The sequence below is a fragment of the Peromyscus californicus genome, unplaced genomic scaffold (genome assembly GCF_007827085.1).
Source record: "Peromyscus californicus insignis strain IS unplaced genomic scaffold, ASM782708v3 Scaffold_4__1_contigs__length_199733344, whole genome shotgun sequence".
Classification (NCBI taxonomy): domain Eukaryota; kingdom Metazoa; phylum Chordata; class Mammalia; order Rodentia; family Cricetidae; genus Peromyscus; species Peromyscus californicus.
Window position 1 is genome coordinate 80,318,573 of NW_026294562.1, and position 15,627 is coordinate 80,334,199.

General features: G+C 42.6%; 1 protein-coding gene across 8 annotated transcripts in view; it reads right to left on the reverse strand.

Annotated features, from left to right (window-relative positions):
* Positions 1-15,627, reverse strand: part of Tnrc6a (trinucleotide repeat containing adaptor 6A) — a 175,429-nt gene that overhangs the window by 26,291 nt on the left and 133,511 nt on the right. For all 8 annotated transcript variants that reach the window (XM_052712383.1, XM_052712382.1, XM_052712381.1 and 5 more), the window contains 2 exons: positions 14,919-15,311; positions 662-3,247 (listed from right to left, as the gene is read on the reverse strand). In XM_052712383.1, the coding sequence (XP_052568343.1) occupies positions 662-3,247; positions 14,919-15,311 (2,979 nt within the window). The remainder of the gene's footprint in view (positions 1-661; positions 3,248-14,918; positions 15,312-15,627) is intronic.

A 15,627-nucleotide genomic window follows, 5' to 3' on the forward strand; every position in this document is an offset into this window, starting at 1 on the left:
AACAAAAAAACAAAGATGACTGCCCTAAGAGTTAAACATAAATCAACAAACCAAACTCATATTTAAAAACAAACAAACAAACAAAGCAAACCACAATTAAGTACCAAGAGAATTCATGAAAACATTGCCATTTCCCTATCCAACGAAACATCACTCAACAAAACCTCCATTAACAAAAGAAATACAGGCCTGTCACATTTAGAGAAAATTTATACAGAAAAGAATTCACTCAGTACAGGGGAGGATAAGTAGGAATATACTAGGAAGATACAGTGCAATGTTTTAGATACACACACTATATCCATTATTATTTGAGTAGATGTAGACTTCTAATTTAGATGCCTAATTTAGAAAATTCCTCTAACATCAAATACCAATTATCTACAGTCATTTGGCTTTATTGTATTTCAATAATAAAACCAAACAGTTCAGCCTTGCCTCAGAATAACTGAGAGAAGTATGTAACAATGCCACTTAACCCCTTCTACACTCCTAACAGAGAACAGAGTATGTAAGATAGAGCTGTTGCCTGGTGAACATGACCCCTGGAGCACAGCTTGAGGCCTTGATGTGCACAAGTGCTCTGTTAAATAAATCTATGACAGTGTGTCAGCACAAGCTTGCTTCTAGAACACCACTGGACTCCAAAGAGGATGCTTACCAGAGCCACCGCTTGCCTCCTTGCTTGAGACAGCATTTGCAGACGGCAGCAGCCGATGCATCTGCGCTTGCTGGTCGGGGCGGCCGCTGCCATCCGGGATGTTTTTATTCCACATGTTCACATTTTTGTAGTTGTATTTGCTCGGATCACCCCAAGCCGCAGTTCCATCGTCAATCTCCATTTTTCGTCGTATAGATTCTGGGGATGGCTCCTCCCAGCCTGTGGGTTCTTCCTCCTTTGTCGGAGCTGGAATAGGTCCTCCCAGCCAGCCTGTACCAGGAGGCTTGCCGGTGGCTGGTGGGATTCCCCACGATCCAACAATGTCTTGTTGCTTGTTCCAATCTGGAGAACTAACTGGTTTTGATGAATCTCCCCAACCTAGAGACTGATTACACTTTGGAGGATCTCCCCATCCCTGGGAAGAATTAGGTTTAGAAGATTCATCCCATCCTGATGAATTATTTGGATTTATATTATTTCCCCAAGTAAAAGAACTAGTTTTACCAAGTTCGTTCCAACCAGAAATGGACCTGTCACTGTCACTACCTCCTGAGCTGGATTTCTTATTAGCCTCACCCCAATGATTACTCCTGGAAGTTTCTCCCCAATTATCACCGGCAGAAATGGACCAACCTTGGCTTGACTTTTGTCCATCACCCCACCCCTGTTTGTTCTTTTGCGAATCATTCCATGCAGACTTCTCTTCTTTGCAATTCCCCCACTGATTGCTCTTGATCATTCCTGTAGCAGCAGAATCATCTTCCCACCCCCCCTGGCAGTTTGAGCCTTTGGAATCTCCCCACCTCAGAGTAGGTTTGGGATCGCCCCACCCTGATACAGATGAGGTATCATTACTATTAGGGCTAGTCTTATCTACACATGCCCCTGAGTTAAAAGTCTGTGTTGCAGAGCTTCCCCAGGCCTCTGTCCCATTGTCAGTCTTTCTTTCCCCTCTGGGTGATGTCTCTGTATCCCAGGCAGTATTCTGCTTAATAGGAGTCTGTCCCCAACCGGAGTTGGACAGGACACGTGGATCTAAGTCAGTTCTGTTTACAATGCTTTGGAGTAATGTGTGCTGATCAATTTTTCTTCTGTCTCTACTCTGACCTTCCCCAGTTACTTTCTCTTCAAGGCGTCCAGTGCTCTCTGTACTGCCATCACTCTCCACTGCGCCTCCTGTTTTGGCCCACACACTGTTTTGCTCACTTGTCTGAGATGTGGCAGAACCCTGATCCTCTTCCTCAGTAGACTTCCATCCATTTGTAAACTTCTTACCATTGCCATTTGCACTGTCATTGGAATGCTGATTGCTAGGCAGTTTGTTCCACTCAACACTGGGTAGACTACTGCCAGTGTTCTGTGCAGGACTTCCCCATCCTCTTCGACTTCCTCCAGAATTCGCACCATTTCCACTTCCCCAGGGTGAACTCTGGGAATTTGTTGTCCCAGGCTCCCATGCGCCTCCCCCTTTATTTGTGTTAACTTGAAAGTTAGTGCCTATAGGCCCATTTATGCCAGGCTGCATTAGAGTTGCATTCACAGTGTCACCATTGGCTTGGCCGTTAGGGCCTGCACATTTGTCTCCAGAGTAATTAGAACCATAGGCACCCCATGTAGTACCGTAGGAGCCTCCAGTTTTTGACTCTCCATTGCTAAGGTGAGAAAGGGAAGTGCCATTCATAACTGACGGAGCCTGTATCTGAGGATGATTCATTGTGCTCACACGCCAGGCCCCTGGATTACTAGTAGGCAGTTCATTATTCTGTACTGAACCGGAGTTTGGTAAACTAGAGGTCATAAAGTTAGTAGTGTTATTTGGTCCAGTTGTTTCAGTGGTGATATTCTGAGGTTGACCACTGAACGAAACCTTCTGTGTACCACTTACTTCAGGCTCACACGTTTCCTGAAGGCTGCCCCAGGTACCATGGGTAGAAGAGCCACTGACTTTAGAGTTGATACTCTGATTGTTAGGCAGCTGGCCTATGGTACTACACTGAATATTGATGCCAGAACTCCCACTCCCTACAGGCCCTTTTAGGGCAAGTCCATTGTTTTCTAATACTGGCCAGGCACCATGGTTGCTAGCTGAATTCAAAGTGCTTGGATTTAACCCTCCATTTGATGAAGAACTTACAGTGCCCCAAGCATTCATTCTATTGTTACTATTTTCTGATTTGCTTTCAGGAGCATCCACAGAGACCTGACATGTGCTTATTATGGCTCCATGGGGGAAGCCCCATGGCCCAGTACTACTTCCGTGACCCACATTATTGCTGCTGCTGCTACCAACCACAAACTTGCTTTGAGAACCGAGTCCAGTGCTGTTGCGAAGGCCATCTTTTTCACCACCTGTGTTCCCTGAAGCCATGACAGTGATGTTTCTCTCTGACTCAGAACTGGAGGCAGAATCAGCATCCATACATTCTGAAGCCAACTCAGGATCACTGCCAGGGGCCGAGGGCCATGCTTCTTTTTCCAACAAGTCCTTTACAGCATTCTTAGAGCTTGTGCTACTGTCACTTGTAGAAGACACAGGTCCCCGCTGGCAATTTTCATAATGGGATCCTGAAGTATTATGATTTATATCTAGAATAAAGGAGAAGTACAACTATTTATAAAGTGTTAACCATTTCCAAAATGATATTAGTAGGCTGAGAAGAATGATGATCCATTAGATACATGTCGCTCCTTAGCATTAGCAAGATGCTCCGCAGTATGGCTAAAGTACTGGTTATCTTCCAGCCACCAACTCTCCATGGTCAGTAACTTCACAGGCAGAATTATGCTGCTTCATTCAACACCCTACAGTATTGCATGGAACAGAAAGCCCCAAAGGAATACCTGCTAAACGTATGAACTGGTAAAATCCCAACAAATCAAGAATTTTGGAGTAGGAAAGACTGGGTGGCAGTGATGAATTAGGGCAATCCAGGCTCAGAGACTTGACTTGGGAGAAAATGGACTAGGGAGTAAGAAGCCCAAAACGATTCAGTTTCCTAAAATAGCTTTCTACGAAACTCCTTTGGATGTTGTAACAATTTTGTAAAAATCCCAAAGCCTTTGCACTGTATTTCTATTTTACTAGTATATACATTCAAATACAGTGTTACATACAAGCAAGAATAGTAATTTAAAAAAATTTCCTAATCTACTTTCATAACTATGTTTACTAAGGGACAACAGGGGAAAAAAATTGGTATGTTGAAAATCACCAAATTATTATCTGTAACTCAGAAGCTAATACTGAAGGCCATAAGAAACCAATCACATAATCCAAGTATTAGATGCACTGCCATGTAACTATCATCTATTTTTATTTATTTTTTCTACAGACAGGGTGGATATATGTTTTTGCTAGTTTCTCAGTCTATCTCACTTGGTTTAAGGGTCTGGTGGGTAGAAGTGCATCTTAACAATGGCTTCTTAAGACATCTGCATGAGGGGTAGCTTACAAGTCTAGAAAGAAATCAAAGTCACATTAATAGTATGATTTACTACTATGGAAAAATGAGTCTGCTTCTACTACTTTCTCTCAAGGCACAAAGGCTAAGAAGCAAATGGTGAGTTGTTAAGAATGGCAAGAAGCGCCGGGCGGTGGTGGCGCACGCCTTTAATCCCAGCACTCGGGAGGCAGAGCCAGGTGGATCTTTGTGAGTTCGAGGCCAGCCTGGGCTACCAAGTGAGTTCCAGGAAAGGCGCAAAGCTACACAGAGAAACCCTGTCTCAAAAAACAAAAAAACAAACAAACAAACAAAAAAAAAAAAAAAAAAAAAAAAGAATGGCAAGAAGGGCTGGAGAGATGGCTCAGAGGTTAAGAGCACTGCTTGTTCTTCCAAATGGTCCTGAGTTCAATTCCCAGCAACCACATGGTGGCTCAAAACCATCTGTAATGAGATCTGGTGCCCTCTTCTGGCCTGCAGGGATATGTGCAGACAGAACATTGTATACATAATAAATAAATTAAAAAAAAAAAAAAAAAAGAATGGCAAGAAAAGCAACTAATGATTGATCTGTAAAATAACCAGTAAGCATATTCAAGAAAGTACTGCAAAGGGCAGACTACTGCTCCCTTTTAGAATTATTTTCTCAGAAAGTATCAGAAACTAGGTGTGGTCACACCTTTGGTGCAAATCCTCAAGAGGCAGATCTCTATGACGCAGAGGAAGTCTAGACTATGCAGGAGAAGCCTGTCCTTCTGCCACCCCCAAAGGCAGTCAGTCCATTTAGTTTGTCTTCTAGTCTCCCTGAGAAGAAATAATTCTATACTGCATCACATAGCAACAGCTCTGCAAACATCTGCACCAAATCTTTGGGACAATTCTAGAACACAAGTATTGCCCTCACTTTGCAGTAGAGAAACCAAAGGACAGAAGTTAGAAAACTTATAGAAACTGAATGAGAGAAGGAAGATGTGCTGGACAGTTTTATGTCAACTTGACACAAGCTAAGTCATGAGAGGAGACCTCCTCAATTGAGAAAACGCCTCCAGGCCAGGCATGGTGGTACAAGCTTTAATCTCAACACTCAGGCCAGCTGGTCTACATATAACCCCTTTCTCAACAAACAAACAACAACAACAACAAAATGCCTCCATAAGATCAGGCTGTAGGCAAACCTGTAGAGCATTTTCTTAATGATTGATGGGAGAGGGCCTAGCCTACTGTGGATGGTGTCATCCCTGGACTGGTGGTCCTGGGTTCTATAAGAAAGTAGGCTGAGTAAGCCATGGAGAGCAAGTCAGTAAGCAGCACCCCTCCATGCCTCTGCATTGGCTCCTGCCTACAGGTTCCTGCCCGTTTGAGTTCCTGTCCTAAATTCCTTTGATGATGTATAGTGATATGGAAGTGTAAGTCAAATAAACCCTTTCCTCCCCAATTTGCTTTTTGGTCATGGTTTCATCACAGCAACAGAAATCCTAAGACACAAGATAATTTAGAGTCCTTCCATAAATCAAAGTAGCTAGAAATCTGTGACCGGCACACCACCACCAACAGGACTCAAACTTGGATTCTTCATAGTGGGTAGAGGACAACCACCTGTGAAATGAGGTTATGTTATTTTCATTTGAGGGTAGGGAGCACTAGGAGCCGAACCCTTTTCATGTTGGGTAAGCATTTTATCACTGAACTTCATTCCTGGTCCTTTGTTGAGATGAGGTCTCTCTGTGTAGTCCAGGCTGGTCTCAATTTGTGAACAGTCTTTCAGCATTAGCCATAAGAATATTGAGATTACAGGCATGTGCTACCAGACCCAGCAAAAAAGGGTACTTTTTAATAAATTCGGTTGTTTGATTAACCATAACTACCTTACACAAAGCATTTAGTTACTGCTGTCAGCAGTTGAGAACTCCATTAAAGGTTGAGCATAATGGACCATGCCTTCAACCCTAGCACTTAGGAGGCAGAGGCAGGAGGATGTGTATGAGTTTGAGGCCAGCCTACTCTACATAGTTCCAGAATAACCAATGCTATGTAGAGGGACCCTTTCTCCAAAACAAAACAAGCAAACAAAAAACCCACCAAACCAAAAACAAACCAAGAGACATTGTGCCACTTATCCAGCCTGTGAGACCACAGGTAGGACCTTCTCTCTGTATGCCTTGGTTTCCTCATCTAGACAATAGAGGCTAATCTTAAATGATTGCTGTAAGGATTAAATGATTAACAATTAAAGGTGCTTTTAATTGTATCTGATCCACATAAGGCACGAAATGAAGGGCACCACCATTATTAATGATGCAAACTCACAATTATCATTCTTTCATTCTATCTCCCAAACATGTTTTCATTTATCCTATCACTCTCATTAAGAACAAAATGACAGCACACATCACAGCTAGTGTAAGGTCTCTGCTTTACTATTATAAACACAATGTAAGCTATTATATTCACACCCTACAATAATACCTACTTCTAGAAAACATGTGGGGTGAAGCACAAAACTTCTTTACTAATTTTCCTTAACTCACTATTTTTCCTATTTTTAAAAAAAATATTTTTATTTACATGTCTATGTATTTGTGTGACTGTCATCCCCTCCGTGTGTGTGCGTGTGTGCGTGCATGCATGCATGCGTGTGTGCGTGCATGCATGCATGTGTGCGCTTGAGGAGGGCACTGGGTCCTCTAGAGTTGGAGTCCCAGGCAGCCTGGGTGTTGGGAAGACACTTGTTCTTTGAGAAGAGCAGCAAGACCTCTTAACCACTAGCTAAGACCTAAGCCTTAGCCTTTATTCTTCCCCGTGCACAATAAACCAAAACCATCACCCATTCTTAAATACAAACCTTCCCTCCAAATCTAGAGCAGCTCAGTTTTCATTACTATTCCCCACCTTGGATCACTGCATATGCCCCTGCTACTATTAACCGGCGTGCATGTATTGACACTTCCACAGGCAGGAATAAGAAAAAAAACACTGGGCATCTACAACAAAACTACCCACGCTGAAAACAAGAGAATAGACTTGGAGTTTTACCATGAAAATACACAAAGTGTTCCCACTGCAACATGAAAAAAGAATACATGTCAACAACTCTATCATTCAATTCTGATAAATTATAACTCAAAGATAAATAAGGACACAAAAAGACCAACATAAAAACCAACCGTATGGACACGGTTTAGTTGGCGGAGTGCTTGTCTAGCATACACAAAGCCCTGGTTCAGTCCCCAGCACTGCAGAAACTGGGATAGCATGGTGATACAAGTCTATGATCCCAGCAGTGGAGGGATGTGGTGGTGGAGGAAGGAGGATCAGAAGTTCAAGGTCATCCTCAGCTGCACAATGAGCTAGACAGAGGCCAGCCTGTTTATACAACAGATCCAGTCAAAAATTACCAAGAAAAAATTATTTTCATATATATCAATGGGGAAAAGAGATCTCCATCTTCAAAATCATATAATCACTTACAAAATTAGTGACAAAAATACTTGAAAGTCCTATATTAGCTTTTATTGCAGCCCATAGAAGAGAACTTGCTACAGAAACTCAACCTCGGATGAAATGAAGTAGCAAGACACAGGGCTTCCCCCTCTTCCCCCCACCTCCCAGTTTCTCTGTGTAGTTTTGGTGCATGTCCTGGATCTCGCTCTGTAGACCAGACTGGCCTCGAACTCACAGAGATCCACCTGGCTCTGCCTTCAGAGTGCTGGAATTAAAGGCGTGCACCACTGCCGCCCAGCACGACACAGAGTGTCTTGGCTTAACCAGAGTGTCTAACAGGATTAAAGTGACTCAGACATCACGTGTAGCAAGTACAAGAGCTGCCCCCCAGTATCACACAGAGGGAGTACACAGGGTCCCAGGACAGACAACAGCAGTGTCCCGAAGGACTATATAAGTACTACAGCTAAAACTCAAGTCAACTTAGAACAGAACCAAGTAGATGCCAGACAGAGCAAAGGTCAACGTTTTACATTTGTAGGAGAAAAGGAATATTCAGTACTTGGAAAATGCTTGTTTTTAATGAGACAATAAATCAAAACCACCAAATAAAGTTTTAAGAATAAGGAGGAAAACAAGTTACTGGTAAAGAGGATTTTTTTATTCACTAAAGAAAAGGAACCATGCTGGCCATGGTGAATCTCTGTGAGTTTGAGGCTAACTTGGTCTATACAGTGAGTTCCAGAACAACTGGAAGTACCTGGTCTCAAAAGAAAAGCCAACAGTAGAAGCAATGCTGCAGCTGTGATCCCAGCACTCAGGCTGGTGCAGGAGCATAGAGAGTTCCAGGACACATTGGGTCACAGAAGTGACCCTTTGTCTAAACCTCCTACTCCCACCCCACACCAAAAAAGAAAGAAACCATAAAATAACTAATTGGATCTCTTATAGAGCATGCAAAGTAGTAAGCAGCCATCTGACGCCTGCAAAGGAGTTCCATCACCTTTAATGCTACTAGAAGTGTTTTTCAATTCTGGCCTTGACCTTACCTGGAGATGTCTGTGGTGATCTAATGATGCACTGTTGTTTTATGTCTTCTTATTTACGTTAGGAAAATAGGGAGAAGTACCTTCAGTGATATGACCTAAAACTCCATTTTAAAACTGTAACATACTTGACACTTTCAATAAATCCTAAGATAAATTGTTTTTAAAGTGGGTTATCTCAGATGACTCTCAAGGTATTTTTGATTATGAAAATGCTACAGTGTAGAGAGGGAAATGGTGGGAAAGGAAATAGCAACTCAGGAATCAGAGTCAGAGGCTGATCAGACTCGAAAGTCCAGTAGAACAGGGAAGCCAAAGTCCATTACTCTAAGCAATGTGGAGGAAAAACATTCAGGCTTCTAATCTAAGTACATGACCATGACTTTCCCCCAAGACATAGTGAAGGACATTGAGTGGTAAACCCCTGTATTATAGGGAGAAAAGGGGCATTACTGAGTAAATGTAAAATACAAGTTTTCATATAACGTAGTGCTATACGTTACTAAGAAGTGAAATCCAAATCACCACCAGCTGAGCACGGTGGCACATACCTTTAATCCCAGCACTTGGGAGGCAGAGGCAGGTGGATCCTCTGTGAGTTCGAGGCCAGACTGGCCTACAGAGTGAGTTCCAAGACAGCCAAGGCTACACAGAGAAACTGTCTTGAAACCACAAAACAAACAAACAATGCCATCAGCATCCCATTTAGAAACTGTTCTAGGAGAGTGGGCTAGCTGACCCACACCTAGAAGAGTGAACAGTGCACTGGGGATACCTATGCAAACAGGGTCTATAGGGCAGAGCCACAACTGGTGACATCAGTTAGATGATAATACTCTTAAGAAGCACTGAAGCTGAAGGAAAGTCAATCATTTTTTTTTTTCCTTTCAAATACTTCAATGTTTCTTTTTACCTCAAACACTTTAAGTCTCACCAGAAGGAAGCTTCAGAAGTAACTAGTACTCAGGGCTGATCATGATTCAGTAAGTAATGGTCAGAGTACCTACTTCTGGGCCATTGGTCTAGGAGCAGTATTTTCATGGGCAAGGTGGTCTATGACAACCATTCAATTCTGCTGAGGCAGATGGAAATCAGTCACAGACAACATGTCAATCAGAAGGTACAGAAAAGGCTGCTGAACGCATTTGTAAGCATATTGCTCTTGACCAGATGTTGAATACTTCCACTAGGCAACTGACAGTCAAAAGGGGAGAAAAGAAACAGGAATCCACAAGTTCAAAATGAGCACAGCATGGTAAACCAGTGAGTCAGGAGTTACAAAGGGGAGAATTCAAGAGGATTTCCATGACTCTAGATAAGTTCCTGAATGAATGGTGGGCCAACTTTTGGATGCCAACTTTTCTGAGGCATCCATAAGGCAGAGGGATGTGTTCAAGTTTGGACACACTGAGTTTAAAGGAACCTAATATTAGCTGAAGATTCCGGAAGACATGACATACATGGAGAAACATGAAACAAAGCCAAGTAAAAGAGTGAAACTTGAGAACTAGAACTGGTTAGAGAAACTGCTACATACACAAGAGGAGCAGAGGGTACAAGAAAAGAAGAGCTAGACAATGACACAGAGGCCAAGGGGCAAAGAAGCTTTTAAGAAAGACGTGATTAGAAAAAAAGTAAAAACAAACAACCTCTACTTACAAGAGACTTTTGAAAACAAAAACAAAACAGAACCCACATTTTAAGATTTTTAATAGTCTGCATCCGACATCCTGGTACCAATGGCTCTAGTTAGTGAGCAAGAGGCAGGTTACAGAGAACTACAGCAGTGTATGACAAGACAGTAACCACAGCCATTCCTTTAAGATCTCTAAAAATAGGAGGACAAAAATTCCCTCAGAGTCTCAGGGGTAGAGAGGCTTAGGGGAATTCAGAGCAAGTAGAGACTCCAGTGTGCTGACGGGCAAAAGGAAGGACAAGCCAGTGCTAGAAGCACGAGTTACACACACTATCTTGGAAGAGACCAACGAAGGGGCAGGATGCATTTCAATCTGCAAACACTTTCAGAATCCTAACGTCCTCCAATTCTTGTTCATTTCATCATTAAAGCTTAAATGTCTTTGAGCTTCCTAGAAAAAAGAAAAAGAGAAAAAAAAAGGAATGGGGGAGGGAGGGATGGAGGGAGAGGATGTTTCAAATATCAACAGGTAAGTTGATAAAGAAGAATTTAAGAATGTTCTGTACCACCACCTTAATAAATACACTAGAGTGCTAGAAGATGATGCCTTGTATTCTTTCACTACTTCACAAGTCTATTTTGCCAATAGACAAATAAAACCTTTACATTTTATATCTGAATTCATTCCTGAACAATATAGTATTGTCTTACATGCTTTTTAAATATTTTATACCATGAATAAACAAACAAAGTTACCTTGAAATGCCTAGCAGAAATGTGATCATCAACTATTAGAAGATAGTACTGAATTGTTAATAGGCCTGTGGACAGGGGTGTGATAAATGGCAGGGTCAAAGCTGGAGAAGAGACCACCCTTAGTCTCAGGGGGCTAAACAAAGAAGTGCCATGAAGCTCACCATTTCAATTTCAAGTGGTTCGACCATAATGAACATGTGCATATGTGTGTGACAGACAAATCAAAACAAAATGTGAGTCAACTAAGAAGGCCATCAGCCCTTGGCCTTGAAAGGACAGACACTCACTGTTCTAGTCTTTGTACCGCATGGATTAGGTCATGTGGAAGAAGGAGATCAGAGCACTTTGCTGAGTGTTATCACCACCACTAGTCTTCCAACTCAGCTATCTGACAAGAGCAGGACCTGTCCAGGCTATAGGAGTCGAGTGCAAAGAAGCAGTCTGAAACTTTGTGTGTTTACTACTCCTACTGTGTATATTACGTGAGTGTGCATACCCATGTGCCATAGGTCAGGAGACAGACAACTCTGTAGTGTCAGTTTTCTCCTATCAAGTTTACATGGGTTCTCGAGATTGAGAACTCGGGTCATTAGGATTTGCAGAGCAAGTGATTTTACCTTATGAGCCACCTTGCCAGCCCCCATCCATCGCACTGTTGGAGGCCAGATCAGATAATAACAGGCCAGGGCTTAGCCTGCACAAGGTCCTAACAAAAATGGAAGTGCAGAGTTGCTTGAGAAGAGAAACCCTTACCTGCTAGCCCATCTCATCAAAGTATTCTTTTTACTCTTTGCACCAGAGTATATACCAGAATAAGAGAGGCATCCTTTTCCTTTTGACTATGAAAATTATATTTGGATTTCCATGTATTGCCTCATGCCAAATCTACTCCCTAACCTAAAAAGGCTAAAGAGAGACAATTCTGAACCTCTGGTAGTAGTCATCTACATAATTAGAGTGTCTCTGAGTGACTGACCACGCTACTTATTCTGTCCAATACAGTATCATCACTAATAAGTTGGTTGTTTCCTAATGTGTAAAACAAGTATGGTACTACCTGATGTGTGAAATGAGAATAAGCACCCTCACTAGTGTACAGTCATAACACAACCCTGTCAGGAGCAGTCCTACGATCGTCACACCCACTGTCATTAGCTCTGCAGGATCTGATTCTTATAAGGAGCCTTTTCTGGCTCACTGACTTCCCATGGTCTGTTTTATAGCTAAAGTTTCAGCTACCACTTAAACAGAACACACAGAGAAACATTAATGTAAGTATATGAAATACGCTTGCAAGAGGAGATTCACAATTTATCTTTTAAAGACGAAAAGTATCAGGGCTAGAAAGCTGGCTCAGTGGTTAAGAGCACTTACTGCTTTTGCAGGGGATCCAGGCTCAGTTCCTAGCGTCTATATGGAGCTCACAGCTGCCTGGATCTCCCGTTTCAGGAGATATAATACCTTCTTCTGGCCTCTGTGGGCTCCTGCACACACACGGTACATATATACTCATGAAGGAGCACACGTACACATGTATTAAAAAAAATTTTTAAATAAATCTTTAAAGACAAAAGTGCCAATCTTGTTCTTCGGAGTGTTTCAGTTTCACAGTCTGCATTTCCTAACGGCTTCAGGATTTAATGCCTCCAAATAAATGTGGTGCCCTGCTTGCCAACCTCTTCAAAAAATAGGTAGGGGGGTCTTCTTCATCGCTTTCTTTAGAGGCTCTTTCCTATGCTCACACATGATAACTTCTCATCAGAATGAGCACCTACAAAACTTGGCTATCTTGACCCATACTCATTTTGTACACATGTACATGATGGGGTATGTGTGGGTATGTGTGCATGTGGAGCACAGAGGCTGATGCCGGGTGTCTCCAATCTTATTTTTTCAGACAAGGTTTGTCCCAAAGCCTGGACTGGGCCAATTTGGCTAGACTGGCTTGCCAGCAAGTCCCGAGGATCCTCCCTTACTCTGTCTTCCCTGTGCTGGGACTACAAATGTGGCTGTATTAACAGGGATGCTGAAAGTCTGAACTGGGTCCCCATGCTTGCACAGTACGCACTTCCTGAGTGAACCGTCTTTCCAGTTCCCCGCTTACTTCTGAGATACACAACTCTTACATTTCTGTTGCCTCCATTTTAAAAATAGCTTTGGTCTTTCTTTTCCCAAATGGAAGAGGCATACTAAACTTTTCTGAATACACTATGTCACTTTACTATCTGTTTATCACATACCACCTTACCTGGCTCATAGTAGATACTCAGGCATTTGTTGGATAAGGAATACTCTAAGACTTTAGCAACAGATTGCTTATGCCAAAGACCAACACCTTTTCTTCTAACCTGGCTTCCCAAATGAAATTCAACTTCTTAATTACCTACAACCTGGCCTATATACAATGTTAAACTGTTTTTGAAAGTGTAGGTCTTTCTATAAATATTAGGGTGGCTAGCTAGTCTTATTTCAACTTGAAATAAGCTAGAATTATCTGAAAGGAAGGAACAATTGAGAAAATGTCTCCATAAGATCCAGTTGTAAAGCATTCTCTCTCTCTCTCTCTCTCTCTCTCTCTCTCTCTCTCTCTCTCTCTCTCTCTCTCCCCCCCTCTTTCTCTTCCTGTTTTTGATACAGGACTTCTCTATGTAACAGCCCTGGTTGGCCTAGAACTTGCTTTGTAGACCAGGCTGGCCTTGAACTCAGAGATCTGACTGTCTCCAAGTTCTGGGATTAAAGGCGTGTATCACCACGGTGGCTAGGTGGTGCCATCCCTGGGCTAGTTAGTGGTCCTGGGTTCTGTAAGAAAGCAGGCTGAGTAAACCATGGAGAGCAAGTCAGTAAGCAGCACCCGTCCATGGCCTCTGCATCAGCTCCTGCCTCCAGGTTCCTGCCCTGTTTGAGTTCCTGTCCTGACTTCCTTCAATGATGAACAGTGACATGGAAATGTAAACCAAATAAACCCTTCCCTCCCAAGCTTGCTTTTTGGTCATGGTGTTTCATTGCAGCAACAGAAACCCTAAGACATAGAGATAAGATGATTTATTCAGCATTTAAATATGAGGCACTGAGCTGACTGCTTTAATGTCTCATATACAATTTAGACTTTAAAGCACCCTTATAAGGTTGGGTACTAGTGTCTATACTATAGATTAAGAAATAAAGTCCCTGACAGGTATGGAGGTATACACCTTTATTCTTAGCACTTGGGAGGCAGAGGCAATGAATTTCTCAGAGTCCAAGGCTAGCTAGAGTTCCAAGGTGAGACTCTGTCTCAAAATAAAACAACCCATGAGAAGATCTCATGAATTATTCTTGACCAATATGACACAGGTAATAAGTGGTTTGGGGACACATGAAGTAAGTCTTAGTCAGGATGACAATATGTGTCCTTCTAATAATGTGCTGCTCTAGAGACCTGGATTAGAAATGTCTTCCTTTTCCTTTCCTATTACATCCAATGTATTGTCAGAGAGCACCATGGTGGTTCTGAGCACAGCTCTCTTGCTAGCTGTGAAGTAACGTAATATATCTTAACACATAGAGTAGTGTTTGGTACATATACATAAAAGAGCATCTAGGCAGCAAGTGAGTAGTTACCAGGGATAGTCAGGGATAAAGATAATAGCTACCCTGTAAAGGGTGCTGAAGAGGAAATGTACATAATGCAGAACACAAGGAGTGGGGAGGGCTTGATTTTAACTACAAACTTATTAAATATGGGACCTGACAGAAGATGAAAGCAAGCACAACATTCACTTCTAAGTAAGATAAGTATGTAACTGACGGTAAAGGATTCTCCCCTTGAGCTCCCTATTCAGGATTCTTAAAGCCCAGCTCTAGAGCTCTTGCCACACAAAACATACCACTGAAAAACTATAGGTTATAAAAATGTTACTACAATGCCAATGAGTCCTGTAAGAAATGTCTTTTCTCACCTGACTGGTTTTTGCTGTTCTGCACCTCTCCGTTATTTTGTGGCTGCTGATTTGTTACAGCACTGCTTTCTGATTGGCTGTTTAACACCTTAACAGCAGATCCCAGGTTTGCTGCTATGACAGGAAAATGCTGACCCCTCTTTAGAAGCTGTTTGTGTTCCTGGTGGCGAAATCGTGGAGGTACTTCACGAGGATACCGAGGCAAGGCCTGTGGCTGCTGCTGCTGCTGCTGCTGCTGCTGCTCCTGCTGCTGCTGTTGCTGCTGCGGCGGCGGCTGCTGATTGCTGGCTGTAGCTCGCTTGGCATTATTATTAGTGCTGGTTGCTGTGGAAGTGCCGTTATCAGAGTTGGCAGGCTGAGGCTGGCTTACACTGGGCTTTATCTGTTCTGGCACTAATTCCAACAAAAGAACAGAGGTGGAAAAGATTAGCCAGTGAGGGATACCTTACCTTCAAACTCAAAGGCACTATGCAAATGACCTCAACAGAAGCTTTAAGTGTCAGAACATCCTCACTCAGAGGCTCGAGTTTCTAAAGAGAGGCTACTGCCTGGAGTCAAACTTAACTTCTCCTGACAAGCTACTCAAGTGTCTACAAGGGTGGATGCTCTTGACCAGGATGACACTCATGCTCCTTCTCTCTCTCTTTTGGTTTTTTGAGACAGGGGTTCTCTGTATAGTTTTGGAGCCTTTCCTGGAACTCACTCTGTA